General features: G+C 44.0%; 1 protein-coding gene across 1 annotated transcript; it reads left to right on the top strand.

Annotated features, from left to right (window-relative positions):
- Positions 1-410: 410 nt before the first annotated feature.
- On the top strand, positions 411-6,837 carry FZD4 (frizzled class receptor 4). Its single transcript, XM_004385529.1, has 2 exons — positions 411-1,010; positions 3,110-6,837. The coding sequence occupies exons 1-2, from the start codon at positions 726-728 to the stop codon at positions 4,436-4,438; spliced, it is 1,614 nt and encodes a 537-aa protein (XP_004385586.1). The 5' UTR covers positions 411-725; the 3' UTR covers positions 4,439-6,837.
- The last annotated feature ends 17,989 nt before the right edge of the window (positions 6,838-24,826 follow it).

Here is a 24,826-nt window from a genome sequence, read left to right as displayed (position 1 = left end):
CCACGTTCTTTGTGTGTGTTTCTAAGCCTGACGGGGAGGTGGCCACGGGCCGAGGTGACAGCTGGAAGAAGGAAGGGAAAGGGGCAGAGCGACCAGGCAGCATCTCTCACCTGGAAGAGGAGGGGACGGACCTGGCTCTATCCCCGCCTGGCCCCAGCGCGTAGCGCTAGGGGTGGGAGGAAATTGAGCGCCGGGAAGCGGGGCGGGGCGCTCCGGGGAGGGAGGGAGAGAGGGAGGCAGGGACAGAGAAGGGGGGCTGGCGGGCAGGGGCTGACCCTTCCAGCGGGAGAGCAGCCCCGCCTCGCAGCCCCGCCCGTCGCCGCCCGCGGCGCCCGGCCATTGGAGAGGCGCGCTGTCTGTCCATCCCTGCCACCGCCCAACGAACCTCCTGCGCCGCGGAGGGCTCGGGCGGTGAGAGCGGCGCGGTGCTGGGTGCTGGCGGGCTTAGCCGAGACAGCGAGGCGACGCGGCCGGCGCTGGGTTGGGCGCTCGCCCCTGCAACCATGACCCTTGCAGTCTGTACCTCGGCCCCGGCCCGGGGCATCTAATTCCCCTACACAGTCGGGTGCAGCTGCCGAGGAGCCGGCCGCTGCCCGTTCGTCGCCCTTGGCGCCTTATCACACTCCCTTACCAGAGCTGAGAGCAGCGCGGGCAGCCGGCGCCCCCGTGCAAACTGGGGGTGTCTACTGGAGTAGCCGCCGCCGCTGCCGCCCCCGGCTCTGGCCATGGCCCGGCGGGGCGCGGAGCCGAGAGTCCCGGGGGAGCCCGGGGGCGTCGGGCTCAGTTTGCGGCTGCTGCTGCCGCTGTTGCTGCTCTTGGGGCCGGCGCGGGGCTTTGGGGACGAGGAGGAGCGGCGCTGCGACCCTATTCGCATCACCATGTGCCAGAACCTCGGCTACAACGTGACCAAGATGCCCAATCTGGTGGGGCATGAGCTGCAGACGGACGCCGAGCTGCAGCTGACAACCTTCACGCCGCTCATCCAGTACGGCTGCTCCAGCCAGCTGCAGGTGGGCGCCCCCCCTTCCCCAGTCCCTACCCCTGACGGGACCTCTTGGACTGGAACGTCCCAAACTAACTACGCGGAACCCTTGCCAAGTAGAGCCCCCTGCCCCCTTCCTAGCTGAAGGGTAAAACTCCTGGAAAAGTGATTTCCATCCCCACCCCCACTTTTCTGTCCCTTCTCAGGGACTGGAAGCCAAAACGTTGTGTAAGTCATCTGGCCTGCGAAAGAACCCACTTTTACACCCCGCCCTTCCGCTTTTCTCCCCTGCCCACCAAGTCTGGCCAAGCCCCTAACCCCAGTGGAGCGGAGGGTTATCTTTGCCAAGGATTCCGGCCGCCGCTGCTGGGTGGGCGAGTCCCCGGCAGAGCAGCCAGCTGTAGCTAAGACTTGGAAGGAGAGAGAAGGAGACGTGAACTTCTCCTCTCTTCCATGTCCCTCTCAGACCTCTGTTCTCCCCCCATATTTTTGGGTGGGTTATTAAATGTAACACCACTGAGGAATGGCCCCTCTTCGCGTGATCCAGTACGATTTTAGAAGTCACGCAGGAAGGAATGGATAGGTTTAGTCCTTTCTTATCCTCAGGGTTGAGGGCAGGTTTACTGCTTGGAGGAAGAGAAAACACAACTTGGGAAAAATGTGATGGTGTGGTCAAGCTCCAGGAAGGTAGTTTGTACACTGGAAGAATTTTTCTTTTTTTTTTGCAGTTGTTAAAAATTTTAAAGCTTATATAATATAGAAAATGCTCGTCATACAACAATAAGTGAAGAAAGAATTTGCATACACAGTGTGATAATATCTTGCAAAAACAACCAGTGTATTTTTTAAAAGACTGAAAAGAAATTTTAAGAAGTGTTAACATTGGTCGTGTTTTGGTTGGTGAGGCTCTGAGTGATCTTTAGAAATTAGAAAAGCAAGAAGTTGAGAAAAAAAAGAGTGTAGTTGTCCAGGCTAAAAGCTTCAGAAATCTGTGGTTCTGGCTGTAACTTCTGCAAGATAAGAAACAGACATGCAGCTTACTTACTAGGTGCACGTTTTTACATAGATCATTTTAAAAGTTAGATTGCGGTTTTGAAAAGATGGTTGGGATTAGACCTGTTGCTGGTGAAATGTCCCTTTTGGAAGTTTCAGAACTTTGGAACTAGGTTATAAAAGCCTAAGAAATGATCCTCTAGCTCTCAGTTTGGAAACAGCACATATCCTGACATCAGTGGCAATTTTGTTGGAGAAACAGCTTTTGCAGGGATATATATTTTTAATTACATGTATCCTGGGGAAGCAGCCAAGCTGTTTTGAAGGACAGAACTGGATCCCTTTACATGCTGGAAAATAGTTCCTTGTAACTCTAGACTTCATAGACAACATCTGTAAGGAGCCAAGCAGACTGTTTATCAATGCTGGAGGAATTGAGGACAGCAACTGGAGTCTCCTCTGATGGTATTACAGTTTGTAGGGACTTAACATTTACATTTTCCTATTGTGCCTCATTATTATTCACTGAGGAAACCTGGCCAAACCAACCCCTGGTGACCAGAGACCTCAACCTGCCTCACATCTTTGCGTCAGTTTCCCAGTTAGGACATTTTCTGTTTCAATATGGATCTGATTTAAAAAAATAATAATAAGGGATAAGGTAGAAAACAGAATATTAGCAAAAGAAATAGTCTACATTTTCTAGTATTTATTTTTATGTAGATCAAGGAATGGAGATGAAAATAAACCACTCCATCACCAAAATGATTAGTCTGTTCAGCCCTTTCCAATAGTAGCTGAAAGGGGAGGGGGCCTGAAAGCCAATTTTTTAAGGTTTATTTCCTTACACCTTGTGTGGAAAGGGATTATGTAATTCTTATTCAAACCTTTTATTATTTATTTACTTATTTTTGTTCGTCTAGAAAGTATTACTAGAATAAAACTAAGAAAAGTGTGTAAATGATGGGTTATTAAGCACACTCGTTTGAGGTCACAGTAAATAGTCATACTCCATATAGGCTGGTTTAAAAGTAGGTATGTACATTGCCTGGAAGCATTCAACTCAGTTTTGTGCAAGCATTTAGTCAAACTTCCAACTCATTGTTTTCTTTGTTCATTTCATTACTTTTCCAGTTCTTCCTTTGTTCGGTTTATGTGCCAATGTGCACAGAGAAGATCAACATCCCCATTGGCCCATGTGGTGGCATGTGTCTTTCAGTCAAGAGACGCTGTGAACCAGTCCTGAAGGAATTTGGGTTCGCCTGGCCAGGGAGCCTGAACTGCAGCAAATTCCCACCACAGAATGACCACAATCACATGTGTATGGAAGGACCAGGTGACGAAGAGGTGCCCTTACCTCACAAAACCCCCATCCAGCCTGGGGAAGAATGTCACTCTGTGGGAACCAATTCTGATCAGTACATCTGGGTGAAAAGGAGCCTGAACTGTGTTCTCAAGTGTGGCTACGATGCTGGCTTATATAGCCGCTCGGCCAAGGAGTTCACCGATATCTGGATGGCTGTGTGGGCCAGCCTGTGCTTCATCTCTACTGCCTTCACAGTCCTGACCTTCCTGATCGATTCCTCCAGGTTTTCCTACCCTGAGCGCCCCATCATATTTCTCAGTATGTGCTATAATATTTATAGCATTGCTTATATTGTGAGGCTGACTGTAGGCCGGGAAAGGATATCCTGCGATTTTGAAGAGGCAGCAGAACCCATTCTCATCCAAGAAGGACTTAAGAACACAGGATGTGCAATAATTTTCTTGCTGATGTACTTTTTTGGAATGGCTAGCTCCATCTGGTGGGTTGTTCTGACTCTCACTTGGTTTTTGGCAGCAGGACTCAAATGGGGTCATGAAGCCATTGAAATGCATAGCTCTTATTTCCACATTGCAGCCTGGGCCATCCCTGCAGTGAAAACCATTGTCATCTTGATCATGAGATTGGTGGATGCAGATGAACTGACTGGCCTGTGCTATGTTGGGAACCAAAACCTTGATGCCCTCACTGGTTTTGTGGTGGCTCCCCTCTTCACTTATTTAGTAATCGGAACTTTATTCATCGCTGCAGGTTTGGTGGCTTTGTTCAAAATTCGATCAAATCTTCAAAAGGATGGGACAAAGACAGACAAGTTGGAAAGGCTGATGGTCAAAATTGGAGTCTTCTCAGTACTGTACACGGTTCCTGCAACCTGTGTGATTGCCTGTTATTTCTATGAAATCTCCAACTGGGCACTCTTCCGGTATTCTGCAGACGACTCTAATATGGCGGTTGAAATGTTAAAAATTTTTATGTCTTTGCTGGTGGGCATCACTTCAGGCATGTGGATTTGGTCTGCCAAAACTTTTCATACATGGCAGAAGTGTTCCAACAGATTGGTGAACTCTGGGAAGGTAAAGAGAGAGAAGAGAGGGAACGGTTGGGTAAAACCTGGGAAAGGCAATGAGACTGTGGTATAAGGATAGCCAGCCTCCACACGGTCCTCATTTTGATAGGGGGAATACTAGCATTTCGGTGGAAATGCTGCTGAAAATTGTATGCAATAAATCTCTTTTGAACAAACAAGCAACCCTTAAGCTAGCCCCCGCCCCCACCTCTCACCCCCCAGCATCCTAAAAACAATGATTTTGCTGCAGACTTTGGAATGATCCAAAACGGAAAAGCCAGTTAGAGGCTTTCAAAGCTGTGAAAAATCAAAATGTTGATCACTTTAGCAGGTCGCAGCTTGGAGTGTAGAGGTCCTGCTTAGATTCCAGGCAGTCCAGGGCGATGCTGCTTTTCCTTGCAGGGTGGGATTTGGGCCATGAGTCAGTAACTTGCAGGGAGAAAGAGTAACTTTTTTCACCCTTTTAAAATTTAAATACTAACTGGGTCTTTCAAATAGCAAAGCGATCTATAAACACTGGAAACGCTGGGTTCAGAGACGTGTTACAAGAGTTTGTAGTTTGGCTGGTCTGACGTAAACATCTGTGGTGCACTGCTGTTTAGAACTGTGTGGATCGCACTCCCCAGAGGTGGTGTCAGAATCTTTCAGTGCCTTTGTCATAAAACAGAATGGTTTGGACAAACAAAAGTACTGTACAAACACACCTAAGGTATCCAGTGGATTTTTCTTCTCTCTGTCCCTCTTTTATTTCAGTGTCTCTGTGCTAGGCTGCTGCAGTTTTCTTCGTTTTACATTCATGACTCAAAAAAGATGTTTTTATAGGAATTTTTGCATTGTGTCATGCCTAATGAGGGGAAAATGAAGGGTGATTCACTTTCTGACAATCAGTTTATTCAGAGGAAAATGAGATTTACCAAGTCTACTTACCTTACCAACCCCAGAGACCTATTACATTGAGCAATTGAGATTTAATATATTTTACTTTGTGTGATTGCATCTATGCAGACGCCCGTCTGGAAGAGCTAATATGTTAAATTTCTTGGCAACTTTGCATTCACACAGATTAACTGTGTAATTTGTGTGTGTCAGTTACAATTAAAAGCACATTCTTGGACCATGACATAGTATACTCACTGACTTTAGAACTATGGTCAACTTGCATTCTCAGAACCATAGTGCCTTTTTTTTCCTTTAGCATAAGAATGTTATCAGAGTCTGGTCTACTTACAACAATGGAGACTGTTTCAATTTTGTGAAGGGAACTAAGGACAGCTAATCCAACTGCTTGGTGCATAATCATTTCCTTGTAATTGGCAAAGGTTCCTTATAAGATTTCCTCGGAGGCAGTGTGGCCTGGAGTATTTATATGGTGCTTAATGAATCTCCAGAATGCCAGCCAGAAGCTTGATTGGTTAGGGAATAAAGTGTAGACCCTATGAAATGAACTGCAAACTTCAGCAGCACTGGTCTTAATTGCCTTTTGTGGAGGTATCCAAAGCCTTTCATATTTATGCTTTACGTTCCTCACAAGGGGGTACCCCCTAGCAGCCTCTCAAAAGTTTCAGTGCTTTTAAAATTGTAACTGGCCTCTCTATTAACCCTCCTTGGGCCTTCTAATCGCCAGATCTCTGGGGCAAATTGTTGACAATGTCACAGGTTGCTCCCCTTGCAGCTCATACCTGTCTTTGCTTCAGTTCTTGCTTTCCAGTGACTCATTTATTTATTCATGCCTTTTTTTTTTTAAAAAAAAAGCAGGTAGGAAAGCTCTCTTTTATCATTCTTTGTGGAGAAGCATTTCCAGGGTCTCAAAATTCCAAATAGGTGGTCAAATTCTGGAAATAAGCATGGTTTTTTTAGGGGGAGTGGGGTGAGATTTTTATGCCCATGGTTTGCCATTTCCTCTCCTTCTTTTCTCTTTGTTTTTTTTGTGGTTGTTGAGCTGTCTGAGATGAAGATGCATATAAGGTCTGTTGTGTGGTTTGGAAGGGAAAGTCTTAGGGCTTTTGAGGCAGAAGCTAAGTGGGCACAGATGGCCTGTGCTGCTCTCTGCCGAGCCTGAGTAGCTTGGCTGGACTCTGGGCCAGAGCTCCTGGAGCATGAGAAATGGTCCCCGGAAGGCCAGTTTAACTCCATCTGAGACTACATTGCCTACGAAATGCAAAATGTGAGCTCGCTGGGCTGCTTGCAGGCAGTTCCCATAACTGCCCAGGGCCCTGGAGCATGCACCCAGGGGCAGAGCCTGCCCTTACTCACACTCCACTCTAGTGCCTTGGGAGTGGGGCAGAGACTTTGGCCCAGGAAGCAAAGGACCATGTAGTGGTGGACTGGCCTTGCTGTTAGAGTATCGGGTTTGTAAGGCAATTTTCCTTGTAATGTTTCAGTGATTGTACGACCAAGGCAGCACCTAGCAGAGGCCTGGGCATGGGGTATTCAGTATTGTGAATGAATAAATAATAATAATAAAAGAGCCCTGGGCACGCAAGCTCTGGAGGTAGTGCCCTGACAATTTCTGGGTTTTAACAGGTCTGTTCCACAAATCTCTTTCCTTCCCAGAGGAAAGTATATTTGATCCAAGTGGCCTGTTGGTGCAGACTGGATTAGTAGCCTTAGCAATGTCATAGGGTTATAGGCCTTTCACATTCCAGACAATGGAGAGTGTTTACGGTTTCAGGAAAGGAACTTTGTGGCTAAGGAGTCAGTTACCAATTACCTCAGAGCAACTCCGTCTCCTCTTGAATTGGTATTTGCTTTAAAAAAAAAAAATAAAAAGTCATTTACCAGCACATTTATTGAGTGCCAATGTGTGTAAAATCCTGTATTAGGCACCTTAGGGGGTGTCACAGAAGATAAACATCTCAGTTCGTTGGTGACAGCTCTGTTCTTCTAACTGACCTAGGCTGGTAATGCTCTTGGGTCATCTGAACTTTGCTGTTGGTTTAGTAAAGAAGAAGGGGCCTCTGCAATTTCCGTCTGTTTCATCGTCTCCATCCCATAAACCTTCTTGGGTCCGTCATGTCATCTCAGGATTTTTTCCAAATCAGTTGAAGGGGTTTTGATAGAAAGCATCCACTCTGCTTCATGACAATCTCTGTGGAAACTCCTAAAAAGAGTATGAAAATAGGCTATGAGGACCTGCGCTCCCAAATCTAATATGGCTTTTTTGGGGACAGATGATTTGCAGCTTGGTGTATTCCATGTAACTTGTGTAGGTAACCTTGAGGACAGCATCTTGCTAAGGAAAAGGTTAAGGTGGCTTTTCTGTCTGTGAAATCGGAAACAAGTAGATATAATTATCACTTCCTAAAAATTCCTTGACCTCCAGAGATTTTGTTAAGTGGGGCCCAAGTTCACCTCTGTCAAGCCTTCTCTCTGGCAGACTCCTTTCTGCTGCTTCAGAAAGGCCAAACCTCAGGGAAGAGGAACATGGGTTAGGGTGGAACTGGCGAGAACCATCTGGTTGAGCTGCTTGGTTGATTCATATCCTTTTTCCTTTTTGGAGACCCATTTCCTGATCTCTGAGACTGCTTGTGTCGGCGGCTTGCTCAGGGGCCTGAAACCGAAGAAGAGGTGAAACATTTTATTTCCCTGAGATGTCCTCTGACTTTCCTGGGTCACTCTCTCCCGACCCTCCCTATCCCCAGAATGTGGGACACTTCTGTCTCTAGGTTCTGAATTATGATGCTGCTTAGCACCCCTAGCTTTCTACTCTCTGGCCACCTTAACCTCCTGGCCACTGGATTAAGTGCTTATTGCTTTGGTGACCCAGCTGGAACTTAAGGACACAAGGATGAACTCGACATTCTCAGCGCAGAGGGGCAGACTCAATTTAAAGGGATTTCGCTAGGAAGGTATAATCTTTGGCTTATGGTGAGGTGGCCCCAGCAGCAGTTAGGAACAAAAGCCACGAAGGACACACTTTTGAAGGAGCCCCTTAGGATCACCCTGTATCCTGAATTTGGTTCTGTGGTGGAGGGCATTGGAGAGAGTTGCTGGTCCAGACAATTATGCCAAATCACAGGACTCTGACAATTCTTTTTGCTCTTTTACTATTTTTGAGGTCAGAATCCCAGTCTGGGTCTGTATTATGTCTGACAAAAGACCTGGGTTATCGTTTTTCCTTGGACTAGGTTGCAGATCTTGGAAACTCCTAGGAGGGCATTTTGCTCCTATCAAGGATCAGACACTATAGCCTTGAATAATGGATTTTGTTTCACTGCAGCCTGGTTAGAGCTCTCTGGTGCCGCCTCTTGCCGTGCACACATGCAATAATGGCATGTTGTCAGTACCAGGAGGGAGGTGAAACAAGGGTCCCCTGGTAAGCCGCCTCCCCTTGGTAAGCCCCTTGCCAGTTTCTGTATCTGATTTGCCTTGTTTCCTTTCTTCATCTTTGAATCAGCAAATTCCTAGTATTCACCCAGGCAATTTGTAGAGGGCCTACCTGGGGTCCTATATGAGCCATGTTCTCAAAGCTTTTGTATCTCCTTGATCTCCTATAGTGTTCAGTACATGACCACTGTCATCCCAGAAGGCTTCTGAGAGTAGAGGGAAGAGCAGCCCTGCCCTGTGGAGACTGGGTCCTCTCTTTCCCAGGCTGTGGAAGTTCCCAAATCCTGTTCACAGGCTCTGGCCCTGACTTGGCTGTGGGCTTTTGGGAGAGGTAAGCTGCCTCCTAGGTCTCTCCCAGTGGGGCATGTAGGGGTTCTGGAGTTTTTTCCTACCTCACAGGGATGTTGTGAGGCTTTAGAAGGTCTAAGGCTCAAGGTCTCTTGAGCTCTTCGTAAGGAAGGTGGAGTGAATTATGAGGTGCCATCTATGAAAAGATACAATATGATTCAACCTGCTCTGTGCAGCAGCCACACTAGTTGTTTGTGGCCTTGTATCCTCATGCTCCTCTACAGCTCCAGCCACCTTGATACCAACCTGGGACTTTCAGATGTTTGACATAGAGATACCAGGCAAACTCCTGTTACACATGCCCTGAATGAATTGCTGAACTTCAAAGGAAATGGACCCTGCTTTTAAGGATTTACGAAAGTATGTCTGCATTGACGTCTGTACTGTAAATTTCTAATTTATCACTGTACAAAAAAAAATAAACTTTCCTATTTAACTTTTGTATCAAAGGAAAATAAAATTTTGTTTATTAACTGGTGTGTGATTTGACAATATCCCTGAAGGTGTATGTTTGTCCTTGGGAAGCATACATACCCAGCAGTGAGAAATAGAGGATTCAGTTTGCAGGGCAGATTGAGAACTGCTTTCTGAGAGCCTCTTTGTTTCTTTTTTGCTGGAGCTGTTTTTCCCCTCTGGGATTTCTCCTAGGTCAGCAAACCCCTAGAGTCCAAGGTCAATGGAATTTATCACTGCTGTGGTCATCAGTAACACTCAAGTGGGTCACATTATGCTTTGGACATAACTAGAGTTCTCAAGCTGTCATCCCAATGAGTCCTCATTCTGGCATTTCCAATACGTGTGTCCATCTTTATAAACCTTCCAAATGCCCTTGTCTCAGTCTGGTGGCCTGAAGAAGTTTTCCCATCACTGCTAGCACTTTGGTCTCTTAAATAAGGAGACTTTTTCCTTTTTATTAACTTCAGATTTTTTTTTCCCCTGGCTACACAATGGTTCTGGTTTTATGTAAAGACATGGAAGTACACCAAGTCAGGCAGGAAAATGGCTTCTCTAGCTAAGTTTACAAGTTTGGGTGATCTCTGTCCCCCATATCCAGAGAAATCATTGGACAAATTCAAAGCCATTATCAGAACAGTGTCATGGGAGCACGATACATGGACCACACAGACACGAAGGAGAGACGCCTGACATGGCGAAGTCTGCTGATGCCCCAGATGAGAACATCAACCTTCTTGGTTTGCCTATAAATTGCTTTCCACCTGTTAGCTTCACCTGAGTCCCACCCTGTTTTGGTGTAAGTAAAAAGCCCAGTGAACAAGAATCTGCAATACTATTTTCCTTATCTGCAGATTGCTAGTGTATTTTTATCTCAAGCAATTGATGAAGGGAGGTATATGATTTAAATTCTCTGTAAGGTATGCTGTTTCTCATTCCATTTCTTCCTCATTAAGTAGTTATGTTGTTGTGTGCTGTCGATTCTGACTCATAGCGACCCTGTAGGACAGAGTAGAGCTGCCCCTTAGGGTTTCCAAGGAGTGACTGGTGGATTCGAACTGCCGAACTTTTGGTTAGCAGCCTGAGCTCTTAACCACTTCGCCACCAGGGCTCCAAGTAGTTATGAAGTCAACACAATTTGGAATGAATTCATAAATAAATAATCCCTTGCACTTGGAGAAAGACTTTCAGTATAGAAAATACTTGCACGATTTCATTTGATTCTCATAGCATCTCTGAAGTAAGCAGGGCAGGCATTACCTCTCTTTAGAAAGGAGAAGCCGAGGCTTAGGGCAAGGGACTTGTCTAGGGTCACCCAACAGAGAGGTAGCAGGTTGGACAACTAGATCTTCTTAAGCCTAGTTCAGTGTTTTGTTTTTGTTTTATGCTATTATTCTGATTAATTACTACAAATAGTTGACTGGGAGTAGGTAAATGCTTTGGCAGGCAACTAACTCAGTAGTAAGACCTGGCCCTGAGCTTCTGTTTTTCAAGGATTATATAGCATAATCACTAAGGTAAATTTCTTTATCTGTAAGTTGGACACCTCTAGAATAAACCCCATGATTCCCTGATACTCAACTGGCTTGAACTGGTCTTAGCTGGTCTCCGGCCCACCCACCCCCAATGGGAGCTTTGTGTGCAGGGCCAAGACCCTGACTGGAATGTAGCCCAAGGGTTTTTAGCATTTCTGTCCTGAGAACTGATTTTTTATCATTCCCATTTTAGATTTCACATGCAATCATAATTTTAAAGTTGAGCTGACTCTTGACTACAGAGGTCAGCCTTGGCCTCATGTCTTCAGAAGTTCTGTGAACAGAAATAAACCACGGTCAGGGAAGGGCTCTGTCCTCTCCTCTGTTTTCCTTCACAAGGCAGCTCAATTGGTAGGATGGGAGCATCTTCCTAAAAGTTTTGAAAATGTGTTGGATCTGCAGAGGTTTATTCTCAAGGGCTTTCAAAATGGACCTCAGCCTCACCTAAACTTAATACCACCCTGTCTTCTTTCTTTGGTCTCTTTCATCCTTAAGGGAGCCCATGGATTCATCTGCCATCACGGCCAAGGTTTCCAACTACTTGAGTTCCCAGGGAGAGAGAATAAAAAGTCAAATTTATTAAATTTCACATCAATTGACTGATTTTCATCAGCCTCCCACCTGGTTTCTTATAAGCACCCAATCCTGTTTTCACCGAAGAATGTGCTTAATATCATGGGTTGCCCACATTATCAGAGACTTCCTCTTTAAGAGATTAAATGATTGGCTAGCTGACATTTCTGATTGGCTATCTAAATTTCATAAAATACCTGAGGGTTGCATCATTTCACTTGATATGAAGTGAATTGGTAGAGTGTAAAGCAACAAGATGGAATTGATAAGTCACATAGAAAAACCTACCTCAGTCTCATCGCTTTCCTCTCACCCCCTTGCCTTTGCATCTGTGGTTCTCTTTGCCTGGAATGCCCTTTCGCCCTTTCTTCAACTGTTTTATGTCTATTCTTCCTTCACAATTGAGGTCTTGTGTCATCTCTTCTGCGAAATTTTCCCTGACCCTCCTGCTTGCCACCTCCTGGCTCCCTTTTCTTCTCATCGTAGGTATATTTAAGCCTCTGTGCTTTCAACTTTGAGAGCCTTCTTTGCACTGTTTATAATCGTCTGCATGGGCCCCTCTTCCCACTAGACTGAACTCCCTGAGGTGCCCAGCTGGGTGTCCTCAGAGCCTGGCACAGTGCCAGGAACAGAGCACAAGCTTCAGGAATATTTGTGCAAAGAAGAAAGGAAGGAAAGAAAGAAGGAAGGAAGAGAGGAAGGAAGGGATTTGACTTGTTAGGCGGGGAAACTAAGAGGCTTTAGTGACAATTGTGGCCAGCATAGGAAGGAAACCAAAGGTGACAGCAAGAGCCATCACATTGGCAGGACTTTCTGGAAAGATGCCAGGGTAATAGCCTCAGAAAAAAATTCTCCAGCCTCAAAAATGGGTTAGGGATTGATCACCTACCCCACAGTTTTTGTTATCTCAATTTGTCTCTCTTCACCTTTTCCTTCTCCTCCTCCTCCCCAACAAATATTTGCTGAGACCCTGCTGTATGTGGAACACTAGAGTGGGATGGGAGAAAGGAGAGAGGGAGTGATTTTGAAAAACTAGGAAAGACAAAGTCCTACTTAGAGTCCAAAAGTGCAGATGACAAAACAGAGAAAGAATTCAGCTGTTATTAACAAGCTTAAAGCTCTAAACCTGGAAAAACAAATCCTCTACCGCTTAGTAAATATTTGTTGAATAGCTGAATGAGGGTCCATCATGTGCCAGCCATCATCCTGGGACACTGTAGGGGACACAGGAATAAATAAGACACAATCTTTCCCTCCAGAACTTCACAGCAGCAAACCACCTGTCCTTTCCTCCATCCCCAACCCCCCAAAAAGGATGAATGCTACTGGGTCCAATCACACTTACTATGTAATTTCTTCCTAAACTAACTCCCAGGGCCTCTGTCTCAGTTAGCTAGGGCTGCTGTAACACAAATGCCATAAGTGAGTCGCTTTAAAGAACAGGTTATTTTCTCTGTTCCGGAGGCTAAAAGTCTAAATCAGGGTCTCGGCCAAGTTGATTCCTTCGCTGCTGGTAGCCCTGGGTGTTGGTTCCTTGGTTTATAGACGATCCTCACATGGTGTCTCCCTGTTTGTACACACACACATCTACGTCTAATCTGCTCTTTTTTATAACTGGGAAGTAATTAGGTTTAGGACATACCCTATATTGATATGGCCTCATTAACATAACAAAGAAAACAATTTCTAAGCAGGGTTACATTCACAGGTATAGGGATTAGGATTCCAATACATATTTTGGGGGAACACAATTTAAGTCATAAAAGCCTCCTTGGCTTAGTTTGGACAGAACAGCTTCTGAGTACCAGATGCAATGAGAAAACATTTTCTAGACTGCTGTAATCTCACCGTTTGATCCCCAAAACGACCTGTCTTCCACACTAGGTGAATGTGTAGGGAGGGGATGGGAAGAGGAGAAGGGCTGGATCCCAGAGACCATGACTGTTTTTAAGATTTAGTCTGCTTGTCAAAACCACCTTCTGATTTCAATATGTAAAAAATAAAAACGAAGTCCCTGGGTGGCACAAACAGTAAAGCACTCTACTCGTTGTTGTTAGGTGTTGCTGAGTCGGTTCTTACTCATAGCGACGCGACCCCATGTACAACAAAACAAAACACTACCTGGTCCTGTGCCATCCTCACAATCCTTGCTATGCTTGAGCCCATTGTTGCAGCCACTATGTCAATCCATCTCCTTGAGGGTCCTCTTCTTTTTTGTTGACCCTCTATTTTATAAAGCATGATAGCCTTTTCCAGGGACTGGTCCCCCCGATAGCACGTCAAAAATCTGTGAGACAAAGTCTCACCATCCTTGTTTCAAAGGAGCATTCTGGCTGTACTTGTTCCAAGATAGATTTATTCATTCTTTTGGCAGTCCACGGTGTATTCAATATTCTTTGCCAATACCATAATTCAAAGGCATCAATTCTTCTATGGTCTTCCTTATTCATTGTCCAGCTTTTGCATGCATACGCAGTGATTGAAAACACCATGGCTTGGGTCAGGCGCACTTTAGTCCTCAAAGTGACATCTTTGCTTTTTAATACTTTAAAGAGGTCTTTTACAGCAGCTGAAAAGTTGGTGGTTTGAACCCACCCAGAGGTACCCTGGAAAACAAGCCCAATGATCTGCTTCTGACAGGACACAGTTCTGAAAACCCTGCGGAGCACAGTTCTACTCTGACACACATGAGGTTGCCAGAAGCTGGAATTGATGTGATGGCAACTAACAGCAACAACAACAGAAGCCCCCTAAGAGGGTTGGCATGAAAATCAGAAAAAAAAAAAAAAAAACTTATTCATGGAGTGTCACCAGAGGCATTTAATCACCATTTCAGCCAACTGCCTCCATCTGAACATCTTTTCTAGGCATGCATGTTGAATTATTATATTTGCACCGAGTAGGTGGTTTGCATAGCTGTGTCTGCCTCGTGTCCTCTAAGCCCTGTTCTCTTGATTTTCTCTTGTCATATTCTATAAATCCAAAGAGATTGCTCTATAGATATTACAAGAAGTTCATGATCAATCTTCATTTACTCAGAGTGTAAGAAAGAAAGTTGTTAATAAACTTGGCAGAGAGTTGCCTGTGAGGAAGTGCAGGGCAGCAAACTGTTCAGTGTAACTGGAGCCTGAGACTCATCGAGTGGGAGGGAAGGCGGGCTGAGGCCAAGTTATAGAAGACCTTGGAGGTTGTATTCTCTCCTGCTCTCGGCACAGGGGAGCTGGCAAAGCAAAGAGGGAGCATGTCCATGTTGGTGCTTTCTAATGCTTACTCCATCTGTGGGCTGGAAAGAAGCTGGAGGTAGGGAGCTCAGTATGGATGAGAAAGCATGAAGGCCTGAATGAAGATTGCAGCAGAGAATTGGAAAGGAGGGCGCGATTTCCAGAAAAAACACAATAAACTGTGCGTCCCTCTGTGGCACTGTTCAGTGAGCTGAATCTTTGTTTTCTGAAATGCCAGTGTTTCAGAGGAAGGAGCTTTCTGTTTGCTCTGTACACCTGATACAGCACACCCCCTACACTGCAAGCTACAGATAAATAATGACCTCGTCACCGATGGGCCACGGGCAGATTGCTGCACTGACCACGTGCCGCTGGAGAGCTTGGGTTTCCCTGGATTGAAGCTGTCTCCCTTTTGGTCATCAGGTCAGCACCACACCATTTGTAAGTGGCTGGAAGGGACAGGATCCTTGTGAGGGGAGGGTAGTGTTTTATTGTTTAAGTAGTGCTGAGGGGCTTCAACAGGAGTACCTGGGTCACCCAAACAACTAAGTACTTGACTACTAACTGGAAAATTGGCAGTTCAAACCCACCTAGAGGTGCCATGAAAGAAAGGCCTGGTAATCTGCTTCCTACTCCATGAGTTGGAATTAACTCCACGGCAAGTGAACAAAAATAAGGAGGGGTGGGGGGGGGGGGGCAACAGCTCTTTTGGACTCAAAGTTTCCGATTAAGACATACTTCCTAGAATAGCTGATAGAAGTTCCATACCAAAAACCAGGCCTGTTGCCGTCGAGTCGATTCCGACTCATAGTAACCCTGTAGGACAGAGTAGAACTGCCCCATAGGGTTTCCAAGGAGCAGCTGGTGGATTCGAACTGCCAACCTTTTGGTTAGCAGCCCAGCTCTTAAGCACTGCACTGCAAGGGCTCCACAAATTCCACAAACAGCTTAATTTAATACAAGCATAATCCCAGTCACATCTCCCATTTAGATTTTATTTCTTGACACAGGTTTCTTTGCCTGCTCCTGTTATCAGTCAAAGTCTGGATTGCCTAACCAGATCCACAGAAAAGATAGCATGGACACAGGTATTTTTCCTAGTCTTCTTCCTTTTAAATCAGAACGTCTGTATAACATTTTCCATAAGTGAAAGAGAGACCCACTTCCTAGCTTTTTTTGGTCTTTTTTCTTTTTTTTTCACAACAGACCTTCCTTTTGGATTTACATCAGCATTTAGCTAGCTTCCTGAACAGTTCACCCATTTCCTGAACTTATTCTGAGGAAGGACAAACATCCTCCTTCAGAAATAAATGCAAATAATCTCAGAGATTATTTCTATTAAATAAATAGTGTAAATGAAATGGAATTTCCTGTAAGATGTACATTAACCATAGGTCTTTCAACAAAAACTTCTATTTGTTGTGATTCTGTAGAACACATATTTGCAGGTAGTTTTAGGAATTAAAACCATCAGGTCTTTTTAAGAGAAAAGTTCTGAATATTTGCAATTTTCACTCTTTTTAAAGATATTATTTATCGAGAAATCTGAACACCAGAGAATTATTTTCTGTTAGTTGATTCAGACTCAAGAAGCTTTGCTTCTTTTAAAATAAGATTCTTGCGACACCTAGTGGTGAGTACGGGCAGAACCTATTCAGGACAGAGTAGCTACTTAATACAGAGTCTCTGAGAGGAGCTCTAGTGGCGCAGTGGTTAAGCGCTCGGCTGTTAACGGGCTGCTCTGCAGGAGAAAGACGTGGCAGTCTGCTTCTGTAAAGATTTACAGCCTTGGAAACCCATGAGGCAGTTCTACTCTGTCCTATAGTGTCACTATGAGTGGGAATCAACTCCATGGCAGTGGGTTTTTTTTTGTTTTTGGTACAATGTCCCTGTAATTAGGACTTTTTATTTATGCATTTGTTTGGGGGAAAACATACCCTTTATAAATGCTTCTTAGTGCCCTTAATGCCTAGGAATCCTAAGAAGTAGTAACATGGAAAATGAGTCCCCTCACGCATTTCTGGCGAAGTTCTGTTTTCTTGAGTAACGTTTCCTTAGAGCCAGCCTACCTCCTGGGGCTAAACTGGTTCAATTTTAAGGACAAATGAAAATTGTGAAGCTTTGCAGAGGAAACACATCAAAATATCAAGCTGGAATCAGGTTTTTCTCTTTGTTTTTAAAATTTTTTTATTTTAATGAGAACAATTTCTCGGTATTTGTGGGAAGGCTTCCTCCCGTTAGCCATCTTGTAGGGGGGAGGGGTGGTCCTTCTCTGGTGAATTAAGTCTCATTGACATCTCGGAGATGTTTGTGTTTTATGCTGACCTCTCATCATTTCTGAATGTTTCACAGGAGCTTTCTTAAGTTCTCTAATGTTTGGCAGCAGGCTGATTTTTAAAGAGAGAGGTGATAGGAATCTCAGCGAGGCTGCCCTCGGCCCCTCCCGGAAGAAGGCATTTCGGGACAGATGGATATCTTGCCTCCTCACACCATCCCCAGGAGGAGGCTCCTTAATCCATCACTCAGGCTGGCATTCTTCCTTATGTCCAAACCCGTTAGCGTGATATCCAGGGCTCCCCACATTATGGCCCCTTCCTCTCTCTCCCCAGTCTCACCTCCCACCTATACCCTATGTTCTTGCCATTCCCAATCACTTCCAGTTCCTCATACATCTCATGCTGTTTCACTCTTCTCTGCCTACACACGTGCTGATCTCTTCAACCAGAAGATTCTTTTCCTCTGTGTCCCTTGTGCTCATCCTTCAAGCCCCTGTGTAAGTGCTGCCTCTTCAGGAGCCTTACATGATCCAACCAAGCATTGCTGATGGTGCCCTCCTTTATGTCACCTCTGCATCTGGTTCAAACATCTATAACTGCACATACCGTATTACCTTATATTGTTTTTGTATGTTTCTCCCCTAGAAGTCTGTGAGCTTCTCAAGGGCAAGAACTGTTCTTATGCCTAACACTGTGGTTTGTTCAGGTGCTCCACTGATACTCACAGGCATTAGTCATTTATGGTATCAGATTGTTCCACTTGGCTACAGTGTTCTGATGTAAGCGACTTAGGAGCAGGGGCACCTAGTTCAAGAATAGAGTTGAGAACCAGGGGGCTACTAGGTCTTTGAAAATGCACAGAATCATTTATTAGCCCAAATGATGCCAATCTCCAGCTTCTGAGGAATAATGTGGTTGGACAAAAATGATCCCTAAGTTTCTGGTTCCAGCATTCTAGGATCTTATAATTGGGAATGATCTAAGACAGGTGTTTTTGTTTTGTTGTTTTTTTTTTTGTTAATGTGGAGCAGTGCAGGGAGTCTATAATTGTATACAAAATGTTTTTGTTTTTTCATTTTCAAAAATAATTTATTTTGTTGTCATTGAGAATATATACAGCAGAACATGCACCAATTCAACAGTTTCTACATGTACAATTCAGAGACATAGATTACATTCTTCAAGTTGTGCAACCATCCTCACCCTCCTTTTCCAACTTGTTCCTCCCCTTTAATATAAACTCACTGCCCCCTAACTTTTCTATCTTCTCTTTCTAGTTGCTGCTGTCAGTTGTAGGCAAATGATTTTATGTACCCATGTGTCTTTGAGGAGGTGGGGGGGGGGATAGTCCATAGCTTTCATAGGAGGGACCTATGATGTGGCACAACTCAAAATGAGAAGTAACAGCTACAAACATACCAATGATCATGATGATGACTGGACAACGTTTTGTACTGTTACACATAAGGTCACCATGAGTTGGAGCCAACTTGACAGAACTAACGACATTAACATGATCTCAAAAGGTTAAATACCACTGATTAATAATCATTGACCAAAATGATGATCTTTAGCTAATCTCTACTGAGTCAATAGGACTTGACACCTTCCTTGGATGCCTGAGGAGAGAGGTTTATAATCCAGCAGATGCAAAGCGCTGGTTGCTTTTCCTCCCATTGCCCTTTGTTAGGGCACACATACAGGTCCTTGTCTACCATTTTCAAAGAGACTGGTCCTAAGAGGCTTTTTAATGTGTTCCATTTGGGCTGTGCTATTGTCTCCTTTCTCAGGTTCTAAATGTAAGGGTGAAGGTGTGATCAGAACTCTTGTCAGCCCAAGATTATGTACCTTTCCCCATACTAAAAATAAAAAAGAAAATGACGTTACCTGAGGTGTTATTAACATTCCTAGGTTAAGTAACAGAGCTACTCTGGAAAAGCTACCACACAGAACCCACAAGTTCTGCCCAAACGGTTCACACTGGGTCCCCGGGGGAATACCAGAAAGGCTGCACATGAAGCATGATCACTGAAAAATTCTGCCAATGTGGCCTGGGCCTGCAAAGTGAGATGATGCTTTTCCTTTTTACTGGGAAATGCCATCTGCAGAATGAGTTGTGGCTGGCAGGTTTGTCTTCATGGCCTGGCGATTCACTTCCAAAAACTCAGCCATTGAAAACTCTACGGAGCACAGGTCTACTCTGACACACATGGGGTTGCCATGAGTCAGAATCAACTCAACAGCAACTGGTTTTTGGTTTAATGGTTGATAACAACAACGATGATTTGAAAACAGCTAGTCAAGAAAGAAGCAAATACATTAGTGTGAAAAGCAGACCAAAACAAAAGAAAACAAACAAAGAAAAAAACCATACACACAGACTTTTAGGGCTGGGAGAATACTAAACAGAAACTCCTAGGCAGAGTGGTTTCCACCTTTGTCCTTTCTTAGCACTTCGCATGTAATGCACTTAAAAATATATTCCATTACTATTATTTTCCTTTATTATACATCTTTTTCCCCATTAAACTCTGAGACCCCCTAGGACCAGGGACTGTGCCTATTTTTTAAATTTTCCAGTTCCTAGCACAAGACCTGTCACAAAGTAGATACTTTATAAATATTTGTTGAAAGAATAAAGCAGTTCAATTACTTTATAGCTGTGGAAGCTGAGGCCCAAGGAAGTTAAGTGAATTCTCGAGCTCACAAAGCTTGTCTTTGCCAAAGTCAGGACTGGAGGTCCCTTTCTTTTGAAAACCATCTAGCTGACCCCGACTCAAGGTGACTTCATGTGTGTCAGAGTAGAACTGTGGCTGATTTTTCAGAAGTAGATGGTCAGGCCTTTCTTCCAAGATGCCTCTGGGTAGACTTGAACTTTCAACCTTTCAGTTAGCAACAGTGAGTGAACCATTTGCACTACTCAGGTATTCCTGTCTGTATTGAATGGCTTGGTTATTGCCTGGGGACTTATGTGGACCAAGCCCTTGGGACTATTAAATATAACTTTTATTGTTTGCTGAGTTGCAGCCAATTATCTGGGAAATGTTTGATCCTCTTATGTATGTGTATATTTATTTACTGGGAGTCAGAAAACAGAGGGGAAGAACAGCCACTGGAGCTAGACTATAATTGTGACCATCCCAGTGACCTTCAGAAGAAAGCAATCCATCAAACCACCTTTGCTGAGCATGTAATCCTGGGACAGCTGAGACTCCCCTTTCGCCTTCCCCGAATCCTCCCATTCGTGAGATTATCTTCTGTGATGCTGATGTCCAAGATGTGATTGATTACTCCTACTATCTTGGGGACCTGAGAGTGACCTTCTGGGTGCATTTGTAAGGAACCAGCTTGGAAAACAAAACAAAAACTTGGAGGCATCCTCTGGTTGGCCTGAGATAAGGGGGCCTCAGAGTCTTCTTTCATTAGCCTGGCAAAACAATCCAAACAATAAAGAATCCATAAGAAAATCTTCTGCTTCCAGGGGCTTAAAATATAGTTCTCATTTTAGCCACCCAGTCAGATGATACTTTCCTTATGTAAGAAAAACAAATGTGTTTGTGAGTTAGAGGAGAAGAGGAAGGGAGGAGAGGAGAGGAGGAAAGAAGAGTAAGAGAGAATAGGGAAGAGGCAGGAATGTAGAAGGAGAGCCAGAATGCAGAAAAATATTTAAGAAAAAACAGTAAAAACCTAGAGAGAGACTGAACATATTTGGAAGGAGCGTGGAGCTAATATTTACATGAATAATCCTAGGAGGTTCAATCAAATCATCAGAACAAACCAGCCCAAGCTACCTTGTTAAACTCAGTTGGTGGAATAAGAATTCTTGCTTTGTGGGGTGTGGTGAAAAGATCTGGGGTTGAGTTTAGCTCTGATATGAACATAGACATGTCATTTCAAGTCCTAGGCCTCAGTTTCCTCATCCATAAGTGGGGGAAATAAATGAGACAAGACATATGAAAGCAATTTGAAAAATACGGTGTGACACAAGCAAACACAGTCTTGAATTTACCCTCAAGCTAGATCAATTCCACTTTATCAAAACAGGCTTCAACAGGCATCCAGCTCTCCTTTTCACAGGCTCCGTAAAGTTTTCTAGCTTGTATTTTTAAAATAGATAAATACATAATCCAATGATCTTGTTTACATTATCCTCAGGTGGACTCATTCCAAATCACATTTACAACTCTGAAATCATAATATAAAAAGCAAGAACGGTTCATGGTTTACCCACCGTTGCCCAACAAATTTATTGTAGTCGAAAGGGCAGATCTAGTGGGAATGAGACAAATCTGGCTCAGATTTCATTTCTCCCACTCACATACTGGGTGACTGTGGGCAAGTTTCTCAGCCTCACTAAAACCACACTCTCCACTTCTGATATCAAAATACCTCCCTCCCTATGTTGTTAACACAAGGAAATTGTGGAAGTGCTCAGCACAGCTCCTGGTATCTGTAGATCCGATTCCTGTATTGATTATTGCTGTATCCTCAGTCCTAGCACATAAAACCTAAACCAAAACCAGTTGCTATTGAGTTGACTCTGACTCATGGCAACCCCACATGAGTCAGAGTTGAACTGGTTAATTTTTTGAAAGTAGATTGCCAGGGCTTTTTTCTGAGGAGCCTCTGGGTTAGCAGCTTAGCATGTTAACCATTTGCACCACCTTAAATATACGGTGCTTTCCTCTCTTGCTTCCTCTTTTCTCCTTCCCTTGTCCTATTCATACTCCTACTCGTTCAGGTGTCTTTCCATTGCCACCAAAGTAAAGCCTTGCATCTGAGTATCTGAGATACTGGTTAAGAGCATCTCTGTGAAGGCCTCTGATAGGAAATAGAATCACTATCTGATGATTGCGTATCAGTCTTGGGTGTCAGCAATGAAAACAGACTCTAGAAGATTTAAATAGAAGAGAATTTATTGGAAGGACACTGGGGGATAGAGAGAATTAGGCTTAGAAACGGGTAGAAATTAGGGGGAGCCAGAGAGCCAGGCCAAAGGACTCACAGCAATGCTGCTATAGCAGACGTAGTTTGGTCATCATGCCACCCCTGCTGCTTTTTATAAAAATGACACTTGGATGTCTGCATGGATCACCATCTACCACCTCCATGTCCTTCTATTGCTCAAACGAGATTCAAAAACCATCTGGTGCACTGAACTCAAGTCAGTTGCCTGTACTCAGATTGTGCCAGGGCCAAGATTGTGTGTGTGTGTGTGTGCGTGTGTGTGTGTGTGTGTGTGACCCTATCCACTTCCAATGTGGAAAGTGGGTCCTACCTCACACCAAGAATAAGCACAACAGGGCTTTCACCAAAGGCGAGATCAACCTACCCTTAGAAGGAAGGATTGGATGCCAGATAATAAAAAATACAACAAATGTCCACTGCAGTTCAGAAGAGCATCTTCAAGAAGGTCATGTAGTCTAAGGCCCTGCCTCGTGCAAGAGTGTCTCCTTTTCATAGACAAAGGGGCCAAGTATCGTGACAGGGCATTTAACATCCCTTGGTGGGGATAAGAATGATCCAGCTGTGTCTGCTCATTCAAAGTGTTTTTTCTGGGGAAAAAAAAATCAACATTAAATTAAGGCAATTAGGGATTTATTAACATTTGGGGGGGAGGGGAGAAAACCACATGAAAAAAGCTAGTGGAATTCATTTCAGTGGTGAATGACCAGCTATGCAGTTGGCTTTTGACTGATTTCCACACAGCTGTTCCTCCAAACTGGTGTGCACTCAGCGGCAGATGCTTGCAAGCAGCCCACATGTATTTCCCACACTCTCAGCTCCCAGCAAACTCCTTGGATGCTGGGTGGCCTTGTCATTGATCGTTATGGGGCCTGTCTCAGGAACTGACAGTCTGCTTCCTTATTTCGTATCCCTCAAACTCTAATTATTAAAAAAAATTTCAAGACTCAAGTCCAGCAGCTGAATGCATTTTTTGTTCGGGGAAGCCCAATTTTCAGTAGAAAACTCCCCATGGCAAAAGCAGCTCCTGACTTTTTTTCCCTATTTTTTTTGGCCCCAAGGTCAAGTATTCTGATGAATCTCAGCAGTCATTGGATCCATTTCCTGCCAAACTGTGACAAACCAACAAGATCATTAATCACCCCCCAAGCCCTTTATCGTAAACAAACAGGACTGCCTCAGGGGCAATTCAAATGGTCCTCATTCGCTTCTGAAATGCGATAGAGGTTAAATCGGAGCAAGTTCTCACTTTTGCATGGAACTTTACAGTTTGCATAGAGCTTTATGGTTTGCACAGAGCTTTATAGTTTGCCCTGTTAGATACATTATTTTATTTGATCCCCATGACAGGCCATCAGGCTACCATCACCTTTCTTCAGGACTATTGCAAACATCTCATATCTTTCTGAATGTCCACTTTTTTTTTTGTCTGAGGTATACTTAACATGGAGCCCTGGTGGTGCAGTGGTTAAGAGCTTGGCTGTTAACCAAAACGTGGCCAGTTCGAATCCACCAGCTGCTCCTTGGAAATGCTGTGGGCAGTTCTACTCTGTCCTATAGTGTTGCTATGAGTTGGAATCGACTCAATGGCAACGGATTCGGTTTTTGGGGGGTTATACTTAATATACAATAAAATGTAAAGGTCTTAGTTGTTCACTTTGATAAGTTTTGCTAATTGTACAGCAAACCTGTGAAAGCCGGAAACTATGTAAAGCAGAAACCACTTGTCAGAGAAGGAAAATGCAAATATTTTCCACTAGTAGAGAGCAATAGAAAAGTGTTAAGATTGCATCCTGTCAAAGGCGGAAAACTTGCAAGACAAGGGTAAACAAGGCAGTTTCGTTGAGTTCCGGCTCTCACAGGTTTCACTGTATACCATGTTGGCTGCTAACCTAAAGATTGACGGTTTGAACCAACCCAGCAGCTCCAGGAAGGAAGGCCTGGAGAACTGCTTCTGTAAAGATTACAGCCAACAAAACCCTAAGGAGCAGTTGTAGTCTATAACACACAGAGGGACCATGAATCACAATCAACTCAAAGGCAACAAGTTACATACCATGTAAAACCAAAAGAACCAAACCCGTGTCCATTGAGTCATTGAGGCCATTGAACACTCCCTCATAATTTTTTCTAGTCAGTTTCCTTCTCCTCCCAGGCAATACTTTCTGATTTCTATCACTATAGGTTATTTTTTCTCTAAATGGATTTCATTTTGTATCAATGGATTCATACAGTATATACATTTCTGTGTCTGTTTTCCTTCATGCAACATAATACTTTTAGAATCATCCATGTTGTGTGTATCAAGACTTCTTTTTTTATTACTGAATAATATTTCCATTGCAATAACACATTACATTTTGCTCATCAATTCATCTTTTGATAATAATTTTTTAACATAATTTTTGCTATTATGAATAGGACTGCTATAAACATTCGTGTACAAATAGTTTTGTGAACACATGTTTTCATGTAACTTGGATAAACACCTAAGGATGTAATTGCAGGGTAAGTGCAGTTCTAACTTTATATGAAACCGCCAAATGGTTCTCGGAAGTGGTTTGTCAGATATATATGTTGTCAATACCCATTCGTACTTCCTCCAATCATTTCTCCTCCTGGGCACCAGAGCAATCTGTTCAAAACATAACCTTGATCCCATTACTGTCCTGCTTAAATCCCTTCAATGCTTCCCCTTGTCCTTAGGATAAAGTCCAATATTTTAAACACGTTGTTGTTAGTCGCGTTTGAGTTGGTGCCGACT

Source organism: Trichechus manatus, unplaced genomic scaffold, assembly GCF_000243295.1.
Source record: "Trichechus manatus latirostris isolate Lorelei unplaced genomic scaffold, TriManLat1.0 scaffold00140, whole genome shotgun sequence".
NCBI lineage: Eukaryota > Metazoa > Chordata > Mammalia > Sirenia > Trichechidae > Trichechus > Trichechus manatus.
The sequence above is the reverse complement of the archived record's forward strand: the minus strand, read 5'-3'. Positions and strand labels throughout refer to the sequence as shown.

What these genes read in the sequence shown, in the direction of transcription:
- FZD4 (XM_004385529.1), top strand. Translation starts at nt 726, where the DNA reads ATGGCCCGGCGGGGCGCGGAGCCGAGAGTCCCGGGGGAGCCCGGGGGC. An exon ending in GCTGCTCCAGCCAGCTGCAG is followed by an intron (nt 1,011 to 3,109) that starts GTGGGCGCCCCC and finishes TTACTTTTCCAG; the next exon opens with TTCTTCCTTTGTTCGGTTTA.